The sequence below is a fragment of the Barbus barbus genome, assembly GCF_936440315.1.
Source record: "Barbus barbus genome assembly, chromosome: 39".
NCBI classification, from domain to species: domain Eukaryota; kingdom Metazoa; phylum Chordata; class Actinopteri; order Cypriniformes; family Cyprinidae; genus Barbus; species Barbus barbus.
In genome coordinates this window covers 21,036,484-21,061,920 of record NC_136717.1, presented here as the reverse complement: position 1 = coordinate 21,061,920, position 25,437 = coordinate 21,036,484, and the positions used below count along the sequence as shown (strand labels likewise).

The 25,437-nt window shown below is 37.1% G+C and overlaps 4 protein-coding genes across 4 annotated transcripts in view; all 4 read left to right on the top strand.

The window, feature by feature from the left end:
* tmtc1 (transmembrane O-mannosyltransferase targeting cadherins 1) overlaps positions 1-1,799 on the top strand; it is a 38,494-nt gene extending 36,695 nt beyond the window's left edge. Inside the window, exon 20 of the mRNA XM_079398660.1 lies at positions 35-1,799. Coding sequence (XP_079254786.1) covers positions 35-157 — 123 coding nt within the window. The 3' untranslated portion in view covers positions 158-1,799. The remainder of the gene's footprint in view (positions 1-34) is intronic.
* Positions 1,800-2,140: 341 nt separating this feature from the next.
* ovch1 (ovochymase 1) lies at positions 2,141-7,225 on the top strand (the record flags this gene model as incomplete). Its single annotated transcript, XM_079399845.1, has 11 exons — positions 2,141-2,144; positions 2,444-2,630; positions 3,166-3,241; positions 3,343-3,532; positions 3,635-3,774; positions 4,647-4,800; positions 4,952-5,207; positions 5,271-5,425; positions 5,506-5,610; positions 6,855-6,991; positions 7,064-7,225. The coding sequence occupies 11 exons, from the start codon at positions 2,141-2,143 to the stop codon at positions 7,223-7,225; spliced, it is 1,566 nt and encodes a 521-aa protein (XP_079255971.1).
* Positions 7,226-7,718: 493 nt separating this feature from the next.
* lmf2b (lipase maturation factor 2b) lies at positions 7,719-18,890 on the top strand. Its single transcript, XM_079398908.1, has 14 exons — positions 7,719-7,951; positions 11,293-11,534; positions 11,640-11,668; positions 12,300-12,493; positions 12,829-13,010; positions 13,600-13,762; positions 13,981-14,115; positions 14,612-14,717; positions 14,856-14,952; positions 15,635-15,817; positions 15,983-16,151; positions 16,243-16,354; positions 17,471-17,579; positions 17,680-18,890. Exons 1-14 carry the CDS (start codon positions 7,858-7,860, stop codon positions 17,992-17,994), a joined length of 2,130 nt encoding a protein of 709 aa, XP_079255034.1. The 5' UTR covers positions 7,719-7,857; the 3' UTR covers positions 17,995-18,890.
* Positions 18,891-20,064: 1,174 nt separating this feature from the next.
* On the top strand, positions 20,065-23,982 carry kitlgb (kit ligand b; the record flags this gene model as incomplete). The annotated part of the gene is made up of 7 exons (XM_079399844.1): positions 20,065-20,088; positions 20,330-20,437; positions 20,817-20,873; positions 21,390-21,548; positions 21,631-21,802; positions 23,491-23,591; positions 23,830-23,982. 7 exons carry the CDS (start codon positions 20,065-20,067, stop codon positions 23,980-23,982), a joined length of 774 nt encoding a protein of 257 aa, XP_079255970.1.
* Between the last annotated feature and the right edge of the window lie 1,455 nt (positions 23,983-25,437).

Here is a 25,437-nt window from a genome sequence, read left to right as displayed (position 1 = left end):
ACTGTTGTACGCTATTTAATTTTTTTTTTTTAAGGGAGACTATGCAGCAGCACGAATGTACTACCAAAGAGCTCTTCTCCTCTCACCCGGCTCCAAACTGCTGAAGGAAAACCTGGCCAAGTTGGACAGACTAGAGAAAAAACTCCAAGGGGCCTAGAGGAAGAACGTGACCTGAACTATCAGCCAAATGATGAAGGACAAGCAACCGAGAGACAGAAGGGTGAAGAGAGGGGGCGAACTAAGACATGCAAACTACGGTTTGGACTCAGGAGATGATTAATGACCGCTTCCTTCCCCTCCAGAATTTACAGAGAGCCTCTCAGATTGAACTAATCCAAAAAACTGAATTTTTTAGCCTCTACATCCAGGGCTGGACCAAGCAGATACCATTGACCTCAACACATCACTGCAGTATCTCACAGCAACATATTTCACAAGTTCACATCATTTTTCCCCACGTGTCGTCCCAAGCACTCAGACCAGCACAAATTGAGCGTTTGTTGGTCTTGTTTGAACTGGAGCAGAGGCACCATCTCTGAGAGGGATTTTTAGTTTTTTTCGGAACCGTTCCGCTTCGCTGATTGCAAAACCTCAGAAAGCATTTCAGACAAATGCTGCGAGTTATTAAATATGACTAGCTGTCTACTGTGTTCCATGAACACGGCTGATCAGTTGTGGGTGGTCTGCTTGTATTTTGTTTAGTTTTTTCATATAATGGTTTTTAAATGAAGGAAAAAAGGACAGTCGTTCATCATGTGCTTTAATTTGATCTTTTATCTTGTACATGCATCAATATTGTGGAATGTATCTTGGACTAAAGGCATATTGACCTGTGCAGTGAATTACATATAATTGTTATCCTGATAAGCTATAATACTGAAGTCTCTTTAAATTGAAATTGCGAATATCATGCCTAATGACGTATCCTAGGTCATTAAGTGGATTTTAGTCATATTTTCGGTGGCCGGAATTTGTCATGCGGTACTCTTGATTACCCAGTAATCTTTGCACTTACATTTCGTTGCCATAGGAACTGTTATCAAGAACATTTCTTGAATTCGGCAGAAGCAGCAGCCGTGCTAAACATGTCATAGCAGAAACCAATGTGAAGTAATGTATGATTATTTAATAAATATTATCCAATACCAGTGAATGTGTTGTTGTGTTTGGAGATGCAGATATTGCTCTAGCTGGGCAATTATATATGCAATCACTTTTTGTCAAATAGCTGTCTTAGGCTAGGTGTTAAAGTACTCATACACAGAAATGCATTGTTCTGTAATTCGGCATACATCCCACTGTTTTAAAATCTTCATTAAAATACACACAGATCTGATATAGAAACGGATTTAGCAACACAGTCTCTCCTTCAACTGAATTTGCAATATTAATATTATTCACATTTGATTTCATCTAACCTAACAATATTTTTAATCTCAGACATTGGTACATGGGAGAATCCTGAATGATCTTGAACAAGACAAACAGCTTTTGCATATTTAAACATGTATAAATATTGCTTTTAATAGTGCTCTGAAACCCCATGTTTATTGTGAATACACAAAAAAATGTGAGAATGTAAAAAAGAGTTAAATCTGGAAATATGTTTCATCATACACACACACACACACACATATATACTGAACCTTCTTCAGTTGTGGTCACAGAATATAGTGACTTGTTTTAAATTGCATGAATGATAATTCATAAGCAATTCAGTAAGCATATGGTAGGCTTTTGCATATGGAACACATTCTGTTGTAAAACAATGAAAATCTGTAATAAAAACATTGTTCATAAAGCGTAGTTTGTAGTGGTTGTAACTGGACTCACTTTCAATTTCTGCACGTATTTTCAACAGTACATTATAAATATAATATCAACAGATTTTCACAAAGATGTAAGATTTGTCTTGCAAAACGTGAAAGTAATTAACGATTTCAATCCACAGCAGTTCTAGTGTAGGTTCGGGTTTCAGAGCTTGAATCTTTGCTGACATCTAGTGGCCAAACTCTGAACTGCTCCACTCGGTTAATTAAACACTAATTGCGCCAGGTGTTGAGGAATTGTGTTTGCTTTTCGTGTTGTTGTCTTTGTAGTATTACGCTTCTCCTTGCATTTTTAATAATACATTGTGAGCATGTGTAAAAAGTATTTATTTATTTTAATTCTCTCTCTTAATTGGATCAAAGCTGACCCTGGTGAGACTCAGTTTCACAAGCTGGTCGTTATGATGAAATCAAGTTACCCAAAAATGTAAGCATCTTGGTTTGCTACTATATATAGCTAACGTAATATTTCTTTTAAGATGCTGAAGAGAATCCGAATGTGAACGCTTCAGCTGAGACAAACTGCATATTTGGCAATGGATGTTATGGTAAGGCTGAGTTCATAATAATGCGTTATTCATCTGCTGGCATGCAAATATGATTCTGTTTTCCAGACCTGGCTGGTGCACGTGCGTTTATCCCAGAGAAGGATGAGGAGGAGAGCCGGATTATAGGGGGGCAGGAGGCATGGGCACATTCATGGCCATGGCAGGTGTCCCTACAGTACTCCGATATGCCGACCTGCGGGGGTGCCATCCTCGACCTGCGGTGGGTTATTACCGCCAGCCACTGCTTCAAACGGTAAGCCCACCAGGCAGTGGTCTATACAACCTCTATGAGTGCAAATATGTGACCCTGGGTCACAAAACCAGTCATAGGGGTCAGTAGTTCTCATTTTAATCATGAATCATAATCATTAATGATCAACTCTTAACTTTTAATCATCTGAAAACTGAATAAATAAGCTTTCCATTAATGTATGGCTTCTTAGGATAGGACAATATTTGGACGAGATACAAAAATGTGAAAATCTGGAATCTGAGGCTGCAAAAAAAAAAAAAAATTGAGAAAATCACCTTTAAATTTGTCCAAATGAAGTTCTTGGCAATGCATATTACTAATCAAAAGTTACGTTTTTATATATGTACGGTAGGAAATTTACTAGGATCTTTATTTAATATCAAAAAGATTTTTGGCATAAAAGAAAAATCAATTTTGACCTATGTAATGTATTGTTGGCTATTGCTACAAATATACCCGTATGCTACTCAAGACTGGTTTTGTGATCCAGGGGTCACATATGTGTCTTAAAACCAAAATTCATGTTTGTGAACAGCTATAAAAAGGTGTCACTGTGGAACGCTGTGGTTGGAATGCACAATTTGGAGAATATGAATGAATCCTGCCATCAAGTGAGTGTCTGTGTGCATTTACATCTCACTCCCCTTTTATGTGGATCTTTTAAGTTATCTCATTTTAATTTGTGTAACTATCTTGTGTATTTTATTTAAAGACCCTTAAGGTGGAAAAAATCATCTCCCACAAGGATTACAACCAAAAGACAAACGAGAATGATATTGCCTTGGTGAAACTGCAGAATCCCCTGCTGTTTAATGACTGTGTGAGGCCTGTTGCCATCTTAAACAGTGCTTTGCCCCCTCAGGAAACCTGTACTGTCACCGGCTGGGGTGCCATCAGAGAGAGTAAGGCCCTAAAGAGCAAGAATATATTAACCTTGTTCTGTATAAGCTGTGTAAAAGGGCTTCATTAGTAGTGTGTGATTAGATGAATTTGTCTCTTTATAGATGGGCCTCGTGCCTCCAGACTTCAAGAGGTGAATGTAACTGTTTTTGAGCCGCAAACATGTAACCAACATTACAAAGGGAAAGTCCTTAAGAATATGATGTGTGCCGGAGCGGATGCTGGAGGAAGGGATGCATGTCAGGTAAACTGTTTTATATTTATTTTTTTTTATTTATTTTTTTTAATAATTCTGACAAATACCAGAAGACTCTGTCTGTCTATAATTTAATTTCTGAAGTAAAAAAGATGATATCTTGATTTCTATTTCAAAGGGGAAAAGTCTCATTAAAAGAATAGTTTAAGTAATTTCATTATTTTTCTTAGAAAAATATGTATAGGATATATTAATAAAATTGAATAATTAAAATATAAAAATATGTATAAATAAGCTCTGCTGAATCAATGCCATGTGGTGCAACAACCAAATTAATATTAATAATTGTCTTGATTAAATTAATGATTAAATGATTAATATTGAATTAAAATTAATAATGCTATTATAATGCTATTAATAATGCTGATAATTATAATATTTACCATTATTAGTAGTAATTTTATTATTGTTATTGTTTTATACAAATGTAAGAAACTGTCCTTAGTAATTATTATATAAAATATTAAATATAAAAATATATATAAAACTTGTCTGCCAAATTAAAGCCAATGCATGTGACTGAAAAAATATCATAGAGAGGATTTAATATCAATTATTATTAAATTAAGTAATATTAGTAAATGTATTATATTAGTGTACACAAAATATGCTATTAATTATTAGTATTAAAATTATTACTACTTATTAAAATAATTAATATTCAAATTATTTTGTATAATCAGTAACCAGTGTGTGTGTCTATCTATATATATATATATATATATATATATATATATATATATATATATATATAATAATAATTATTATTATAATATAAAAATATGATTTTACAATAGGTTTTTTTTCCTTTATTGTCAACACTCTTACATGTTCTTGACCCACTGAACTCTCTGGATCAGGGCGACTCTGGTGGTCCCCTCTCATGTTTCACAGGTGAGAGGTACAAGCTTGCTGGAGTGGTCAGCTGGGGGGTCGGATGTGGTCGGGCCCAAAGACCAGGGGTCTACACCACACTTTACCACTACAAACAATGGATCGAGTCTTCAGTACATGGTATGAACTTTCAGAGTTCAGTGATGTATCAGTGGCTGCTCTAAAACTGCTATATTTTTTGCTTGTATCATATAGGTGAACTCGTCTCTGAAAGCCCTGGAAATGATTCAACTGGTAAGACTCTCATCATGTACCTTTCCGATTGCTTTAGTTGTCATTCATGTCCATTTCCATGTTGTGGCTTCAGCGCAGTGTGGTCAGGCCAAGATGGATCCCTGCCAACTGCCCACTGGCTTGGCGCAGGTGGTGTCCTCTGAAAACGGCACATTCAAGGTGGAGAATGTGAGCGAGGCCTGTCCTAACTCCTGGCCGTGGCACGTCAGCCTCCAGAGCCATGATACGCATTACTGTAGCGGCGTCCTCGTTCATCCACGCTGTGTTCTGGCACCGCGCCACTGCCTCGCCAAGTAAGCCAGAGGAGTCTGATCATCTATTGTTCCTCAGTGATGTTCTGACATTTCGGCCCACAGGGCTGGAGATGTTGTCGTTTTGGGAGCTCATGATCTGAACTTCATGTCGGGTCAGACTGCAGCTGTGGAAAGCGTGCAGAGTTTGGCTTACAACGGCAGCTTCCCACCGGTCTCCGATCTCTCCATGATCCGCTTATCCGTCCCAGCTCGAATCGGTATAGAATCACATGACCTTATCTCTGGTTTTCATGAGATCCTGTATCAAGTTGTACAGCTTAACATGTGCTTCATCCAGGGCCGATGATATTTCCGGTGTGCATAACGGATAAAGATGATGAAATGGTTAATGAAGACACCTCGTCTTGTGTGACAACTGGCTGGGGACCAAGAAAAGCTACCTGTGAGTTAACAGGGCTCAGCATTAAACCAACATGAAATGGCATTCACAACCCAAGTTACTTTTATTTTCCATCCATCCATTCTCCAAACCGTTTGTCCTATGTAGGTCAGATATCATTTGAATTATAATTGACTAATAATAGGCGGAGGATGAGTTTCATAAATAAAAATATTTATTTATTAGTAGTATTTTTGTGTGTGTGTGTATATATATAAAAATATATTACACACACACACACACATAAAATACACAAATACTACTAATAAATAAATATTATATATTTTTATGAAACTACATAAAAAAACAAACAAAAAATATATATATATGAAATCGAATAGAATTTCAAATCGCATGAGCCTATATTTTATTCACAGTAGAACATAGATAGCATAACTGTTTAAAATTTTATGCACTAAATGAGCTCATTTCACATTTTTACTGCTGTTCACATATGGCTTCCTTTTTGCATGATAGAGCTTTAGTTGGCATCTGCAGATTTCTCCAGTTTCTCTGAATCTTTTGATGATTTTATGCACTGTAGATGATGAGATTTGCAAAGCCTTTGCAATTTGACATTGAGGAACGTTGTTTTTAAAGTATTCCACAATCTTTTTACGCACTCTTCACAAATTGGAAAGCCTTTGCCCATCTTTAATTCTGAGAGACTCTGCCTCTCTAAGACATCCCTTTTATAGCTAATCATGTTACAGACCTGATGTCAATTAACTTAATTAGTTGCTAGATGTTCTCCCAGCTGAATCTTTTCAAAATGTCTTCCTTTTTCAGCCCTTTGTTGCCCCGTGCCAACTTTGAGACCTGTAGCAGGAATCAAATTTGAAATTAGCTCATTTAGTGTATAAGTGTAAAATTTCTCTGTTTAAACATTTATGTTCTATTGTGAATAAAATATTGGCTCATGTGACTTGAAAGTCTTTTAGTTTATTTTATTCAAATTTAAAAAACGTCCCAAAATTTCCGGAATTTCGGTTGTATTTTTAATTTAATTGATTAGAGAAACATGCATTGCAAAGTCATGCACAAGAAGCCCAGAAACACATTTCAAGAACAAGAACGAAGTAAACCTTGACTTCATGTTGATGTTATTTCTGAAATGATGGAAACACCACAAAACACGTGAAACGTTTGTTGTTCATTGCTGTTTTGTACTTTCTCCATCCTCAATCACATTCAAACTGTTATTTAAAATTTTCTGGTAGTAGTTGTGTTTTATTTTCTCATATTAGTGGATCTGCACCCTGATATCCTACATATGGCCAGAGTTAAGCCTCTTTCTGAGAAAGCCTGTGAGACGGGCTGGGGTGACGCTTTCAGCATGAAGTCCCTCCTGTGTACAGATGCAGCAGCCTCCACCTCCTGCTTGGTACAGTCTTACGGTAGTTTCAACAATCACTATTCACATGTCCTGATCACTTCAATGTTATCTTTTGTATAGGGGGACTCTGGCGCACCCCTTATGTGTGAAAAAAATGGGGTCTACTACCTTGTAGGGCTAACAACATGGGGCGGCAAGAAATGTGAACCTCGGAAACCGGCTGTGTTCACTCGAGTGTCGGCCTATCACTCATGGATACAAAATTGTATTAAAAATGCCTAATATCTATAATAAAGCTATATTAAAATATTCATTAAACTGTGTGTGGCTTGTTTAAGTTGTTTGCAAAGCAATGCTTTATTTAATCACCTTTTATCTATTAGCAAGAATGACCCATTTAATTGTACATAGGCTGAAAGTAATTTTTAGTTTGGAAAAACGAACAGTTCTTATTTGACGCTTGGATAGTTGTTCTGCTTTCGAAATGCTGTTGTAAAGTTCAGCCATTTCCCACAAATTCATAAAATGATTCATTGCCGAATCGGTTCTCGAGTCTCACTTTCTTTTTTGGTTTCATGAACTCGCATACAAAACAGACACTGAATTAATTTTAGTGTGATGTAATGTAAATGCAAATTATGTTTAGCTTTTAAAAGGCTCTTTTGGAACGTTTTGGTTTTGAAGAATTTTGTTGGAATGCCAGGGACCACGTGATAGCGTGATTACGTCAGGGCGTAAAAGAACCGAACGAGCTGTTCAAAAGAACCGATTCGCAGATTTGAGTCGGACTTCCCATCATTGCTAATCCAAACTCCACCCCTCCGAATCAGATTCGTCTTCATTTTTCCAATGAGCTTCAGGGCTCGAGTCACCCGAAACAAAGTGACACCTCATCCATCCAGCAAGCCGCCAACATGGGGGAAGTAAAAACGTCCAGACAATGGTTCTTGTGGAGCATTGCACTTGTTTACGTGTGTGCTTTTGCGTCCATCTACGTTCAAATACCAGGTAGGGAAGTTTCTCGGTTTTTTTTGCAGATGGATGTTTGGCGGCTATGGTGGATTTTGGGTGCGGCACTAATGAATGGTTGCGCGTACACTTGAACTTGAACTGTGTTGTGGAATGTCGGCGAAAACAAAACAATTCCTTTGGTTCATTCATTCATTCTTTAGCGCTAATCGCTCGTTGTCTTGCAAAATCGTGTCACGGGGGATCACTCTCGCGCAAACTTTTCAAGGACCTCGTGCACAAACCGCATTTCCATTCGAGCTGAATTTGCGCAGTGGATTTAATGTTTAAATGAGATTTCTTAGATGAGTAGACACAATGCCTGTGTGAATGAAGCAGCACTGCTTCAGTTCCTCCACATGTGCTGATATTTGGGAGCCCCGCCAGTTAGTGCTGATTGCGCACTGTAGTGACCAGTCATCACTCTAGGGCCTGTGAGCTTTTGTCCCTGAAATGCTCCATGCATGAGCCATGTGTGTTCATGATAACTGCAGCATGTACCAACACCTTTCAGCATGTCAATACGCTCCACTCAGCCCGTGTACAAAGAAGCACCTCATCCAGTTTAATAATCTCTCACTTCTTCGTTACTCCTACATTTGCAATGTGTTACCAAGTGCAGGCTCTATCTCTCAATTAATATGCATGTACGTGCATACATGGTATAGACGGTGGGTTTATTACTGTATTGGCAAGTAATAATAGTAGTAATTTAATATTTGCTCCAGATTAGGCCAAGAAAAAAGGCAATAATGAAAACACATTGACCTTTTGTGACAACATTCCCCAGCAGTAATGCTGTTGTCATACTATATGGGGTAAATTGTTAAAATGGAATTATGGGGGCGGGGGGTTATACATGACTTGCAATGGGTAAAATAAATGGGTTATGTGCAAAAATAGCAAGCCATTGTTTCATGCAATAAATTGATGCATTGTATAAATTTGTAATATTTGTGTGTGTGTGTACTGTTTCAAATATTATACTTTTATACAATGCATCAACATGAAACAATGGTTTGCTATTTTTGCACATTACCCATTTATTCCCATTTATTTTACCCATTGCATGTCATGTATAATTTCCACCCCATAATTCCATTTTTAACAATTTAGTAAATTTTTAGTAAATTTAATAATAAAATTGGTCAGTGTGATACTTTCGTGTTGATAATTTTGGAAAAATCACATGCTGATTATCTTCACAGAGTATGGTTAGGGCTAAGTGTTTGTTCGTCACAAAAAGATGAGTCTTGCCAAATCTGGCCAGCAGCAAATTGTGTTGCTCACAGATAAAGGAAATCATGTGCACTGAATAATAGCTCTCTTCCCGTTTGATATATGGGTTATTTGCCGCCCAACTGCGTGTTCAGCACTCAACAAAAGGGGGCATTTTCCGAGTTTCCGTTCCTGCAAATATATTTCCCAATCAGAGCTAAACTCTAGGTCTCTCAGAGATTACGCACAGAGTCTTTTCCTCCTGTGGGAAACGATCCTCTAAGGCAGTGTGCCTGGAGGAGCCACTTGTGACAGAACTGGGTCTAACGCCAAAATGGAGTAATTCAAAGAGCAAGCATGAGTCATACGTTGGCACTGCCACCACAATACCCTGCCTGTTCTCTAACGCAAACCAGCCTGCTATACGCTCACTCCTGCTGTGGCTTGCATGCCAAAAATGTGGACATGTAACTTCTGCCAACCGTCATCCACCTTAAGAATGAGTTCAGTCACAATAAAGATTAGTTCAGTTTGTTAACGTTCTGTAACGGTGAAGTAGTATTTCCTGATCTCTGTGTCTGTGCTGTACATCAGACTGTTGTTCACTAACTGTTAGTGAGTAGCCTAAAGCAGTATTTTACAGTGAGTGCACCTGTTAGCATATAATAGCATTAGGACATGTGGTGTGTCTGTACTTGTTTTGAGGCAGTAAAAAGCCACAGGATGGGTTTGTTTTGCTCATCGTCATGGCAGTGTGCGCCTGTGGTGTTCTGCTGAATGAGTGTTTACATGACGCTTGATGCTTTGTGCTTTTGCGATCACTGAGCAAACACAAGCTATTATCGTGTGCAGACCTCGAGGGCAGTCTGTCAGCACCGGCCGCATGGCGCAGTGTTTCGAATCAGCACATTTGTCTGATGAAATAGGCTATAATATGTGGGTGTTTGTTTTTTCTTTGTCTTTCTCCATATTGCCGACTTTAATGCCTCACTCATCAATACAGCTTTAATCAATATTTAATGACATTCAGAACTTCTTTTACTTCCAAAATGTGAATACATGTGTAGAAGTAAAATGGGTTGCAGATATTTATTCGATTGATTGTTTGTTTGTACAGGAATATAGTTACATTTAAAAACATCCATGTCTCTTCCTCCATCCGTCAAACGATTTTAGGGTAGTGGGGATACTGGAGACTAATAGTTATAATAATAAAAAAAATAGTTTGGCATAATAATAATATATACGTAAATATAGTTGCTATAATAAAAATTGTTAGCTAAATATTATTTATTTGTTAACGTGAGTAAAGTTATTATAATAAAAATAGTTGGTTAATGATTATTATTATTATTTATTGTTGTTTACATAAGTTGCATTGTTAAAAATAGTTGGCTAATTATGTTTACATGGTTGTTGTTGTAGTAAAATTGTTAGCTAAATATTATTTTTATTTGATAATTTTGTTATTTTATTATATTTATTATATTTTATTAATATTATTTTTGATGAGAAGTATAGTTTTTATAATAAGTTTGCTACATTTTATTTTTATAATGCATTGTTATAAAAGTAAAGTTTATTTTTGTTTACTTTATTTTGTTGTTTATTTATATAGAAATATATGTATGTGTGTATGTATGTTATTTATATTTTACATATGTACATGAGTGTAGTTATAATAATATATTATTATTATTATTATATTCACAAGTATAGTCATACTTAATTATTAGATAAAAATTACATATAAATTATATTATTTCTACCCAACTTTTGTAGCTATAGGTAGGCATCTACAAATCTCATACAAAATCAATTAATTAAATAACACTACAGTATTCATCAAGTAAAAAGTAATGTTTTCAGTAACTTTATCATGAATCAGTCAGACCACATTGGTTGTGCTGCGTTTTTCTCTTTATTGAAATAGAAAGTTGTTTCAAGGCCATGTTATGTCATCACATTTTGATATGTAACCAATGCAAGATAATGCAATCATCAAATAACAACCATGTTTTCAGGATAAAGCAAGTCAAGATCACAGATCAACAATGTGCACAGTTATATCATGCAAAATAACGTGTAATATCATGCAAAATAATTCGTGTCTCTTTGGACAGGTTTGTATGGAGACGAGGGTATTCTCCCTGTGCGCCTGCAGATGCCAAAAGTGCAGCGACCCCTGCTGGAGCAGGAGTCCCTTCTGGGTCTGGGGCCGTCTCTGGGTCTGGCGCCCCAGCAGGTCCTGGAGCTCACGTGCCTGGTTGGAGTGGCGCTGGCCCTGTGTGCCGTACTGCTGGAGCCCTTGAGAGACAGTCTGATCTTCTTCTGCCTGCGGGTCCTCTACCTCTCACTCTGTAATGTCAGTATAATGTCCTGTTAACTATTGTCAAATGCTTCTTCTTATGACATTGTAGCCTCTGTGGAAACATAATTGAGTGATTACAGTATGTGTTTTGTTTTATAGGTTGGGGGAGACTTCCTGCGCTCTGAATGGTGAGTTCCACAATTTGTCATGTATGACTTGCATTTTGACCTACTGTCACATTCGGTATAACCGACAGCCATAACCTCTCCATCATTGTTGAGGTTGTATTTGGGGCATTTGCAAGTCAAATTCTCTGCAGCAGAAAGTTAATGTGAATGTTTATGAGAGGGAAAACTGGCCACAAACCTCATTGCCGGTTATTTGTCTGCCCATTAAATTTGATGTGATTACAGTCCAATAAATGACTAATCAGTTAGCGGACTATGCTTTCGCTTTGCTAACAGAATTGATGATTAAATGGGCAAAAAACTGACTTATATTTGAAGAACCCCAGCCATATATAAGAAAAGGCCAGTATGCAACCATCTAAAACACACTAGTAACTGCATAGCAAAGGGCTAAAATCAACTTAATTGTGGTTTTAAACTGCTTTTTATTGTAAGATCATGACCAAAAAAAAAAAATCACTTCAGTCACTTTTCCTTAAAAAATATATATTAATAGAAAAATGAATGTCTTAGTTTCTGCATGCTTCAAATGAGTAGCGCCGTTTTGTTCTGCTTTTGACTCATAAATATTATATTGAACATTTTTATCAAGGTAAATTGTAGTTTGTGATTGGTTCCAATGCTCTCATAGGGACGTGCTGCTGTTGGAGGCCGGGCTTCTGGCTGTGCTTGTAGCTCCACTGGGTTTGATGCGCCGTCACTCCTCTTACCATTATTATGACCCTGTGAGCTTCTGGTTGACCCGCTGGCTGTTCTTCCGGCTGACCTTCTGCACAGGTGTGAGTAAGCTGGCCAGCGGCGACCCTGCGTGGTATGACCTGTCAGGTAAAATGAATCATTTTTAACATTTATTCTGTATTGGTTGAGATTTGGGTTTGTAATGCCGCCCACTCTTATTCATGAGGAAATCTTATACAGCCCTTTGCTGGAAATTCACTCCCCAAATGATTTATAGATCATATAAAACATACATTAGTATAAGACTTTGCTGATCTAGGGACTTAAACACTGAAAGCGCTAATGTTTATTAGAGTGAATATTTCTTTGAATTTGCATGAAATAATGGTGAAAATAGCCAAGAACTGTGATGCAGACAACACATTTATGTGGGAAAAACTGACTCATCTGTAGATTACAGTGTTTTGAAAACTCTTTTGCAGCACTGAGTCATCATTTGGAGAACCAGATGAACCCCACTCCTTTGGCCTGGTACGTCCATCAGCTTCCTGATTGGCTGCTGAGATTCGGAGCAGTGGTTGTGTTGCAGAGCGAGATCATCGTTCCTCTTGTGACGTTCTTTGCTCCCATTCGCCGTTTGAGACTGTTTGGCTTTTATGTTCAGGTTTGTTACATGTAGTGTGTGTGTGTGTTTGGGTGTGCATACATTAAATGATATATGCATCCCTCCTGTTGAAAATATGAAGAGTGGATCAAAATGTAATGTTTTTTTTTTTTTTTTACTGGCCCCACAACAGTTTTATTCATATTTTAAGTCTGCCTAGAACTGTATTTCCACCTCTAAAAGACCAATTTCCTGCAAAGGACAATAAAGTATAACTCTAACTCTAAAAGGACCTTTTAAACAACATCTCAAATAGCATGCATATTTAAATGGAATTGTGTATTATGAAAGATTTTATGTAGTAGTTCCATTGTTGTCATTTTTTATTGTATGTATGTGTGTATATGCATATGTATGAATATGAATATAAATATTGCTAATATAGATCTTTAAATGGCATTAAAATTACAAATATTGAAAGTGCAATACTGAAAACAATACTCGTTTTTACAAGATGAAGAATGTAAATTTTTTTTTTTCTGTAGTAGTACACAATGTGACCGTTTAAACCTGGCATATTCTTTTATTGGGTGTCTTGTTGTTCTGTGAGACTTTTTCACTTACGCCTCTTTTTATACCATTTTGTCAGCTGCTTCTCCAGCTCTGCTACATCCTGACGGGTAACTGCAGCCTTCTGAACCTGCTGAGCATCACCCTGAGCTTCTCATTACTGGACGATGATCATTTCTCCAACTCCAACAACTCCAATACTGCTCCAAAGAAGAAGAAGGGCCAGGAAAAAAGGCCTAGAAGTATGACCAGATATCTCTAACTTCTGTTTTGTGCAGTAATTTCTGGTGGGATAGTCACTGACTTTCACTAATGATCTGATTAATGGGCTCATTAATAGATCTCAGTTAGAAAAAAAAATGCATTTGAGTAGATGTTAATTAAATCAGTTTGTTCTGCCAGTACTACACTAGTGTTTACACTTCTGAGCTTTTATTTAGTGTACATCTGTGTTTTTCAGGCTGCGGACAGACCTTGGTCTCTTATTTGATGCTGCTGGTGGAGTTGGCTGTCTACCTGTTCATCCTCTACTGTTTTATTACTCTCTTTAAACTACAGATTAACTGGGAAGAAAAAACTCTGTTATCCAAAACAAGTGAGTGAGACTTCAAATGAGAAATGTAAAACTGATTTGCAAAGGAGCTGATGTTTCCTTTACTTTATTAACAGATTAATAAATATGAGTACTATTGAACTGTTGTAAAATGTTATGTTGTTTTTCATCTTGAATAAATGAAAAAAAATCATGACAATTAATGAGAAGTAATCAGTTATACTAAAATCCAGAATCCTGTTTGAACAAACATTTGCATAAATTACAACTAAATACTCATATAGAACATTTAATTTATAATTATAATATATTTTTTGTAGACATATCGTTTCTGCATTGTTTATGAGTTAGGTTAGTTAGTTTCTGAAAATGTAACTATGCAAAAAATACATATTCATTTTGTTGACATTCATTTGCAAAAATATGAATTGCAAGATTACTCATTTATTTTCTTTTGATGTTAAGGTGAAATATGAACCCAAAATGGTCTTGGAAAACTAATTCTTGGAAATTAATTTATTTCTGAACTTTCTTTCAGATTTCACTCAAAAGGAATTCCATGCGTTTCTGGACATTTTTCAGGAGCTCACTATCTGGATAGGTGTCCTGTCGCTCACCTGGGAAGCGGTGTCTGCCATGCTAAAGTAAGCTCTATCAGGAATGGTTATGAGAATCTGATTATTTTACAAAAAGTAAAGATTTTGAATTTCAGCCTATGATTTTGCCAAAGTCCATTGTGCAAAAGACAAGCTAAGAAATCTCCCATCTGTTTCCTCTGTCAGTTGCGTGTGCACACGAGGTATAGTCAGCAAGCTGTGGTCTCTCATTCAGTGGGCGCTCATCACGGCAGCTACTGCGGCTGTCTTTGCCCTCAGTGTGGTGAGTTACATGTCCTACATATGGTTGACACTGCAATGTCAAAAATTGATTGATTTAGGCGTTTTGTTCCATCCAGTCATTTTGATAATGTATTCCTGTTCTGAGTCTCAAGTATTACATAATTGTACTGGTGACTTTCTATTTATTCATTTGTTTGCATTTAATTAAAAAATAACTAGGTATTGTTATAACATTCTAAATATGTTTCATGCATTTATTACACACAAGCAATGCAGCGCCCTCTGCTGTCCATAAGCATATAACCTGATCTATATGGACTGCACTGGTACAATTTAGGCATTTATAAAATTGATATCACATTTGCAATCATGCAGATATTTGTTGCTCGTGTGATATTGCTAAACTAGGCCTATATCCTATGATTAAATCAAAAACCCATACGGGGAATTTTTGCCTCATATCTTGAATTTTAGGGGCATATAACTGCATTCTAATAGAACATATCACCTAGTCATCTTGCAGCAACTGCATGCAATGTCAGATGACCTACAGGTATATTAAATGTGTAATGCATCATTTTCTCCATAATTAATCGCATCAAATCAAACTCAGCAGCCCTACATAAAACATGATCTATGGACTGCACTGGTACATTTTAGGCAGTTCTATCAGCCTTTGTATGCAAGTAAATTTGTGTACGTGTGTCGGTGTTTCCTTTCAGGTTCCATACGCATCCATGGCTGGCATGTCAGTCAGTAAAGTATTACCTGCAGTGCGAAATGCGTACAGCGCTGTAGAGAGGTACCAGTTGGTCGGGGCATACGGCATCCAGCACAGAATGACCTCTGCTGAGGGCAGGCCTGAGATCATTTTAGAGGGCAGCTATGATGGGCTGACATGGACGGTAAGAAGGATGTGGAAAAGGTTCCCCTGTTACAACAATCCAAATCACCTTATTTATTTACTCTCTTCATAATGTCATAGCCGTTGTTTCCACAAAGTCTTCACTCAATGGAAAGGATAAGGTTTATTCTCACTGGTGGACTGGTGTATTCTTATCCTGTTGCAGGAAATGAACCCCATGTATAAACCAGGAAATGTAAATGCAGTCCCACCCATAGTAGGCCCTCACCAGCCCCGGCTGGAGTGGCTGATGTGGCAGGCAGCTCAAGGAGGGGACGATACAAGCCCCTGGTTTACAGGCCTCTTACAGCGCCTCCTACAGGGCAAACCAGAGGGTGCGTGACCACTTATCAGATTACATCTGCTTAATTATTTATTTAGATGAGGATGTTAAATTGTCTAATTTTGTGTTTTTCTTTCCTGTAGTGGTTAGTCTGCTTCAGGTGGATAAAGCGCAGTACCCCTTCAGTCTGAAGCCACCGATCTTTATCAAAGCCAAGCTTTATAACTACCACTTCACAGATCCTGCGAAAGACAAGTGAGCTCCATACCTCTCTATTTAACACTCATTCACATTTATATACTGCACAACATTTTATGGTTTTAAATTAGAGCTATATTTAGTGAGAATTTTTGGCAAATTGAGAGATTAATTTTATTGACTCCACTATCACATTAATTATGCTAAAATAAATTTATATCATTTATCTTTTTTTTTTTTTGGAGGAAAAATAAAGAGTTCAGAAAAAAAAGATTTTACTGTTAAATTTGTATAATTAGTGAGAAGTAACTGTCTGAATTAATATAAATATTATTATTATTATAAAATATAATTATATTATATAATTTTATTAATATCCCTTTTTTTAGCATTCGTTAGTAAATTTATCTTTTAATAATTTGGAAGATAATGCTAAATTATATACAGGTAAATGTTAAATCTGTATAATTAATACATTAATCTGTATTAAGTCCTTATTTTATTATTTAATAATATATAATTTTCGTTTATAAATATCCCATTTGTTAGCAGTTTTTTTTAGTAAATACTTTATCATTTTAATGATAATGTTCAATTATTTACAGGTAAATGTGAAATCTGTATAATTAATGCATTAAAATAACTAATCTGAATTCATATAATATTAAATAAAAACAATTACATCATTTTGTTTATAAATCCCATTTATTAGTATGTTCCTTTTATAATTTTACAGATAATGCTAAATTATATACAGGTAAATGTTAAATCTGTATAATTAATACATTAAAATTATTATTTTGGTAACAGTAGAGTAGCAAACTGAATTAACATCATGATATATATTTATTTTATTTTTATTTATTTTATTTTTTTAAATTACAGATGTTTTATTCATATGATTAATAGGAACACATTTCAGGTTTGCTGTTGATGAAGGGATACTTCAGCTTACAGATGGTGCTGTGGTACATAAGACTTCAAAAAAGCTGCCTTATATAAATGCATCTACTGCACAGTTATTTACAGACAGAAGTGAGGTCATCATGTGAAAGCCCACACAAAAATAGAATTGCATGCTTTCTGTCATCCTGTTAGTTCCTGAAACTTACTGACAGAAGAGAAACAGCGTTGCTCTCAAATTTAGTGTACTTGTGTTTGTCATTTTGGAAGGACCCATCTGCAGGCTTGGTGGAGGCGGAAGTACAAAAGGGAGTTTTTTCCCATTGTGAACCTAGATGACCTGACGCTCAAGAAACTCTTAGAGGAGGCTGGACTGAAGGTAAAATAGGAACAAGCACAGTTCGCAATAAAACCAACAACATGCATTGGGAAAGTTCGAGTTTTGATGACTGATTTGAAACATGTCTGTTTGCGTGCAGGAGAATGTCCCAACTCAACCCGACTCTGACACACCTGTATCCCAAGCTGTGAGCCTCATTCGAGACCACATCAAAGGCCTCTCGGGGGCCCTCCTGGTTTCAACACTGTTAGCTACTTTAGCCGGCATCTTCCTCATCAAAGCCGTCTTCTCCTGTGTCTTAGGGGGCCGAAAACCTAGACCAGCTTCAGCTGAGCACAAGGCTAGGAAATCCAAAGAGCCCTCTGAGACGGCTGAGAAAAGCCAAGCGGCAGCTCCGTCCAACCGGGGTGGCAAGGACTCCAATGAAAAAAAGTACTTGCAGAAGAGGAAATGAGCTCTTGCTGTCACTCTGTGCCTTTGTCTTTGGCCATATGCAATGACAAATGATTCTCTCTCAGGTGTAAATGTTTTTTTCTTTATAAGATCAAATCTTTGATTTTCTGTCTGTCACACACCTCAGATTTGAGTGTTACCACTACACCGTTTTATCTCTTTGTCAAAACCACTCAAACGCACATTACTTTATGTAATTGGATTTGAATGTTAACAGAGTCCATTTTTAAGCTGTCACCTGCTACACCCTTCTTTATACACAGTGGACGTCCCAAAGATTACAACGAAAGCACAAATGCAATTTTTTTCATGCTATTTAACTCATTAAATGGTTGATAAATTATTCCTCACTTGTTTTACTGATCACACAACTTATGCTTTTTGTCAAGAGGTACTGAAATCAACATTTAAAAATGTTATTCACCTTAAAAATTTAACGTTGAAAAGGTGGCTATTTGTAATGACGTGAAAGGGTGGAATGTTTTTTGGACTAGATATTCAATTTTAATTTTAAACTTCACCCTATATTGTCTCTCAAGTATGGGATACACCCGTTCTGTCAAAACTTAATCCACCTTTCATGCATTTCAGAAATAAAAGTTGAAAAGCAGTCTCCACAAGGTGGCAGTACACACACATCTGGTTTGAAACATGACTGCTAATTGAGTTTAATTTGAGTAGAATTCTACAACTTGGGTGGGATTTTAATTGTGCAGCACTTAAAACGGGTTGTATCAAATTGCTGTTTAATTGTGAAGCCAAATGCTTTATTTTAAGATAAAAGAATGTACAGTAAGTGGATTTATAGTTAGGTTTGGAGCAGTTCAACCAAGCGTGTTGACATTCAAGCTTTATGAATTAATGAACAATTAAATATATTTCTTTATTGTCGTTTCATAAAACCTAATGCATTCATGTTGACATAGAAACTTATTTTTATGACAAATATATTTAAATAATTTATATATTATAAAAACATAAATAGATTATGAAGTGTTAATATTTGGAATCCACGTTACAGTGCATTTTGTGCTAGTTTAATGTTCATTTGTATTAATACTGGTAATTATTTGGTATTAATGATGAACTACATGTACTTTTCTGCAATTATTTTGTCAAAACCATCTTGTAATTACAGACTGTTATTACCTTGTTAAACAGAAATAGAAAACTTCTTAAACTGGTTTTAGCTAGTTTAAGTTGTCTTAATCAGGTCTCACAGTATGACCCTTCTGAAATGCGCCCAAAACCACTTTATAACCAAGTTATCAGGCTGTGAAACCAGCAAACCATTGTGTTTAATTAGGTTACTGTAAGTTTAGTCTGATATATTATGAATGAACCACCATTATTTGAACTAGCCTGAGCTGCTTCTGGTCAGGGGTTTTGGCTGCTTTTAAGCTTGTCAGACTGCTTTTAGAGGGGTTTTTGGTGTTTTACAGTTGGTCAGTCTGGTCTGCTGTCTGGTTTCAGGGAGTGTTGGCTATTCTCTGGCTGATCAGGTTTCAGGGTGTTTGAGGCCATTTTCAATTGGTTTTAGAGGGTTTTGCACCTGGTCAAGTTCAGGATTTTGCCTATTTCTCCGCTGGTTTTGAGGTACTTCTCATTTCATTTGGTCCAGTTGGTTTTAGACTTTGGAGCACTTTTTGAGCACCAGCTCAAATCAGCCAAGACCAGCAAACAGTCTCAGGCTGGTTTAACCTTTTCTTTTTTCATATGAAACTGCCATGTGGCACTTGTGATTGAGGTCTGGATGAGTCACCCATGTTCCCTTGAATAGTTTTCTCTATTTTACACATTATAAGTGAGTCAAAGCGCCCTACCTCTTAAACACAGAGGACAAGTCCATCCGCCCCCATTCAATTCACAGAAGCGCTGCAGGGCGAAATTGCGCACTGAGCACGCCATGCTCTCCATAGGGACCAGAGGAGAAAGACGCCAAAACCACCGATCCCGAGCCCTTACTGTGATTATCTGCAGTCAGGTGTACAGGCGGAAACATGCCTGCATTCCGTTGTGAGGAAAAGCGAAGAAAGTAAGGAGCCACTGCTGATTTGTTTTTAATATTCCCATGTTCCACATGAGGGAGGTTAAGGTGAGTACATACACTTTTGGAGACGCGCACGCACACCACAGCGTAAACGAATGCGCGGTGGCTCAACTCACTTTCTAACACAAATTATGCATCGTTGATTACTTTTCATTACTTATAGGGGTTGTCTAGTAATACGATTAAGATGTATCGTGATCATTTTCAGACTGGATAGGTGTTTGGCATTGCGCGCGTTATTTACTGTCTGTAATACTGTAACTACATTGAGACTTTTTCGTTATAGATCGGAGAAAGCATTTGTGTATTAGTGTTGCTTTTTTCTGGGCTTGTGGTCTGCTCAGGTGTTTTTGGAAGCCCTTTAACAGATGATGTTGCCACGTTGGAAACACTGGTAAGATTTGCAATGGGAGTTTTATTAATTGTTTTCTTGCTTTCTGTGTTATTACTTTGTGAAACCCTGCAGGACAAAAAGTTAAACCCAGCTTGCGATGGTTTATTGGTCTCGCAAACTGGTCTGTGAGCTGTTTTTAGAGGGAATTTGAGCATGTTTTTATCTGGTCAGGACTAGCTGAAGACCAGTTTAGCCATGCAAGGAGACTTTAACAGGCTAAGACTAGCTGGGCTAGGCTGGGAGACCAGCTAAGATCAACAAACCATCTAGTTTTAGCTATTTTTCCCAGCAGGGAAATCAATAACATTTCCCATTTTTAGGTAGTTAGCACTTTTTTTCTGGTATACAACCAACCAATTCTTGTTTTTGATCCAATCAGAGTGAAAACATTCCCAGTGACTACAGAATACCTATCCGCTTCATCACCAAGGATGTGGTAAGTGTGATTAATGCTAATATTTGATGATATGGTTGACTAAGTTTGCTCTATTGTTCACGTGGATACATTTACAGTGGCCCAAATCATATTTGCACACTTTGAGCCACACTTTATGTATGAATTTCATTTGAATTAGATATCAAAATATCAAACCACGTGACAAACAAATGATGTTAAAGCTTATTTCTGATTTTTGCAGTGACTTTTAACCAGCTAGTGAATTTAGTTACTTCTCTTAGCAGATGTAGTTCACACACATTTGTCTTGATATCTTTCCTTTAAGTTTAAACAGTGTATTTATATGTTGAAATTTTTTGCATTAAATCTGCTCATGCCTGTTTCTTTCAAATAAATTCCACTCGATCGTACATATCATGCAAAAAGTGTGGCTTAAGAATCCAAATACATTTTAGGACCATTATCAGATAATACATTATGTATTAAAGAGTTGTTGTGGTTTGTGACAGTTCCAGAAGTGACGCCTATAAGTGTTCTTCTATTCTAATATCTAAGGGTGGAGCTTGCTGGCAATATGTGAACCTGTATCACGTTGAAAGCAGTTTAAAAACATTGGCCCTCAAGTTTGGCAACCTGTCCACCAATAAAGCGAACATCACTATTTTTATAACAATGCTGGAGGGTTTTCGTTTCACTCTGGACAATGAGGAGCTGGTAATTTGCTTGCATTTACATTCGCATTCTTTGAAACGTTGTCGTGGCTGTCGGTTCACTCTCGTTTGTTTGCCTTCTTTAGGAGGTGACAATGCAAACATTCGAGTGCCACTACAGAAGGGGAAAGTGGCCGACTAGACGTTACTTTAACCATGTTAAAGAGGTTCTTACAGCAGCTGGATCCACGCTTGGCAAATTTCATGACTGCACACCTCCTCCTTGCAAGACCCCCCCAGTTCCTCCTTTCACACCAGGTGAATGTGCAAAATATTGTTGTTTTTCTCATGTATATGATGCATGAGCAGTTCTAGATGTAATCTTTTTTGGAAGAAAAAATGAGAATTCTGCGGAACGGATGTAAAGACGGTAGAGCAAAGAACGGCGGATACGTAGAACTTATTCTCCAGAAAACTGCAGTCTTTCAGAGTTTCAAGGAGGACGATTCCATCTGGGCTGCACATGAATTTCTTAACTTGAGCACATGCATGCAAAATTTGAGTACATGTGTGCAAAACACACACTATAGCAGGAAAATCAGTAGAAATGTTGTTTGTAAAACAGGAGTGTAGCACTATCCAAGTATGCGATAACATTCTAGAGAATCATGTGAAACCGTTTGCGGGAGGTCCAGCATGAGAATGTCCCAGCGTGGCTGAACAAAGGCCAGACCTGAACCCCTTACAGTATTCGTTTTTTGTTTTAGTAATATATGTATATATTCTTTTTATATCATCTACATTTAGCCAATATTACGCTGAGAAAGTGCTAAATTCGATATTCAAACATTTTAATATAATATGAATTTATACCGTCTAAACATTTAACAGAATATGTAAAAACTGTCCTTGTTGTGACAGCCTGAGCTCATGAAATAATAACATTATGACTACGTTATTGCAATAGAGTATTATGAATTATTTATGATTTATTTATTCATTGTGTATGTTTTAATGCATTGTGCTTTACAGAACGACCGTATTCACAAAGTGAATTTTGATTAGCATGTAACTTAGTTTAGGTTTTCTTTTGCATTCATGTCAAGTTGTAATACAATGTTTATGTTGTGAGTAATACATGGTAAATGTATTGTATGGTAAATATGTATAGGATATGTTTCAGTAACATTATTAACAGTGCTTAATTGTACCAGTTTTCATTTGCAATTCAGTTTCAGCTTGCGCCACTTAAGTGTATAAATCTCTCAAAATTATAATATAATACATGGTTTTCTCAATTTTGGTTCGCAAAACCCTGGAGGTTTGTGAGGGAACTGCAGGTGGTTTGTGAATTGATGAAAGCTAATAATTAAATAAATAACAAAACTATAAACAAATAATTTAAAATAAAAATAAGAAACACTTAAAATATTTTACATGCATGTCATGTTACCATTAACTAACATCAGAGAACCAGTAAACCAGGTTTTTTTTTGTAATACCTTATATTGTATATAATAAACTATGATTGAATTATTTGGAAAAAAAAATCTAAATTTTTCTAAAAAAAAAAATGTCGTTAGTCCATTGTTAATATCTTGCAGTGTTATTTGTTTCATATAATATTCTCATGGCTTACAGTAAAACCACAATTGAAAGATATTATTGTCATTATAACTTCTCTATTGTCATTATAACTATTTTTTGTCTCCGTTGTACATTTGTCTACGTAGTGACATTGTGGAGACTAACAATGAATCTCTGATGCTCTTTTGTCTGAATGAAAGCGAATCCCCATAGCCATGTCCCAACATCTAGTGGAAAGCCTTCCAAGAAAAATGGAAGCCGTTAGGGAGATTAGACACCTCATTAATGCCAATGCTTTTGAAATGAAGTGCTCAACAAAGACAAATGGGTGTGCCTTTCAGGTGTCCACATACTTCATGCTATATAGTGTACAGTACACGTAAGAGCTAAGAAGGGAATGTGCTTTTATCTTCTGGTAGGTCAAAGTAGACAGCAGAACGGTATGAGCGGAGCGGTTCATGGGCTCTTGGCGCTGCTCATCATCCCTAGCATGGCGCTTCTGGTCCTCACTGTCAGAACGGTAAGTTAGTACCCTTATATACCCTTTCAAAATACAGCCATGTTTACCCGCAGCAGAAGCTTGTGTCACAATTGTGAGGAAGCCCTTAAGGCGCTCGGTGAAATTTTTGGCATTTTTGCATTGACAACACTCTGCTTTGAGAACACTCATATTTTGCAAGACTCAATGCAATGAGGTCAATTATGATAGAAAGGACTTGTCATCCATCAAAGTGATCTCAATCTATACCTATCCGTAGGTATTTAAAAGAAGTGACTGTTGTGCGCAAAGAATGCATGAAGTCAGCTTGAATGAGCCCAACGACGGAGCTGAAGAAAGCAGAACCGGACCCCACAGCGGAGCTGCGCTAGGGGACCCTGATTCCAGCTCTAGCAGCCAACAGGACAGGTAGCAGTCTGTTAATTGCAACAAGTCTTTGTCTGTTTACCAGTCAGTAAACAAGACCTAACAAAGCCTTTTTTTTCCATCAACATGTGGCATCCTTACAGGGCGTGGGTGGATTCTTTAGGGTGTGCAGACACAGAGGTTTAAATTAAAAATGCATGAGGAAACTCATTGGAAAAGGCAGTATTTTGTGGTGGAAATCTCCGGGTATATGAAGCGGACAATGAAGGGAATATTTTGACTGTTCCAGGAGAGATGCATGATGTTTCTAGACTTACTCATCAAGCCTTACCTGCTCACCACAAAAAACATTAGTCAGAAGAGACGAATCGCAACTTGTGTGGAGCTTAACCAGTCAATGAGAGTCTGTTACTACGGGATGCCATCCTAAGAGCTATGGGAGAATTTCATCCGGCAGGAAGTGTGGGTCTTTGATGAGCGCATTGGTTGGTCTGCTGCGATGCCCGCGGCAGCTCGCTGGCTTTGAGGAACGCTGCTGGTCCTGCAGGCCTCTGTGAGGAGGATAAATGGCTTTTTTGTGCCAGCAACCCATTGCATGAGGATGGTGGTTTATTTTGCACCAGAAAACATCTTTGGAACAGAGCACGGGCTTGTCTAGAAACACGTTTGATTTAGAGCGTGGACAACAGTGCCTAGATTTTTGGCGTTTACTACTCATTTATTAACCAATATGGGAACCTGATGGGATGCTCAGAAGATCTGATTCTTCTGAAGAGGGAGGTCTCTAACATCTCTACTTTGGCTTTAACATGTCCAAACTGTTTCTCTCTCACAAACTCTCTGGCTGGAAGAACCGAACGTCTCTGTCCCTTTTGAGAGGGTCTGCAATCCAGGTCATCGGTCCGACTGCGTTTTATTAACTTGCACACTCCAGCGGCGCAACAAAAGCTGATTGTCTTCGTGAAAACATGGGGAAACCCAGAGAGCATGAGAAAAGAGCTCACATGGTAAAGATGTAACATCAACATGACTCATGTCGCATAATTCAATCTCACTTGCTATAGCATCTCTTGATCATTCCGGTATCTGTTTTCCTGCTCGCTGTAACTCAATAACATTGTTTTGAGATTAAGACCAACTGAGTAGATTAGAATTGATTTTTCACTGTTCAGATTAGATAGATTAGTCAATGTTTATGCTGCTCCCTTCCGTAAAACAAAGTGTTTGAACACTTAAGATGCACTTAATGATTGCTTTTCAATGCATTATATAACAAAATATCAAACCAAGTTATCTTTAGGCTATTTTGAAGAAATAAAGCAAAAAAATACAATTTTCAAGCAGAACATTTTATAAAAAGAGGTTTATTTGGTTTCAGACTATAAAGTAATACATATATTGTACACAGTTAAGAAAAATGGATTTGGAGACATTGTGGAACGTTTATATAAAATGTGATGAACAAAAAAGTGTGAAATTACTTTGTACCAGTAGGTAGAAA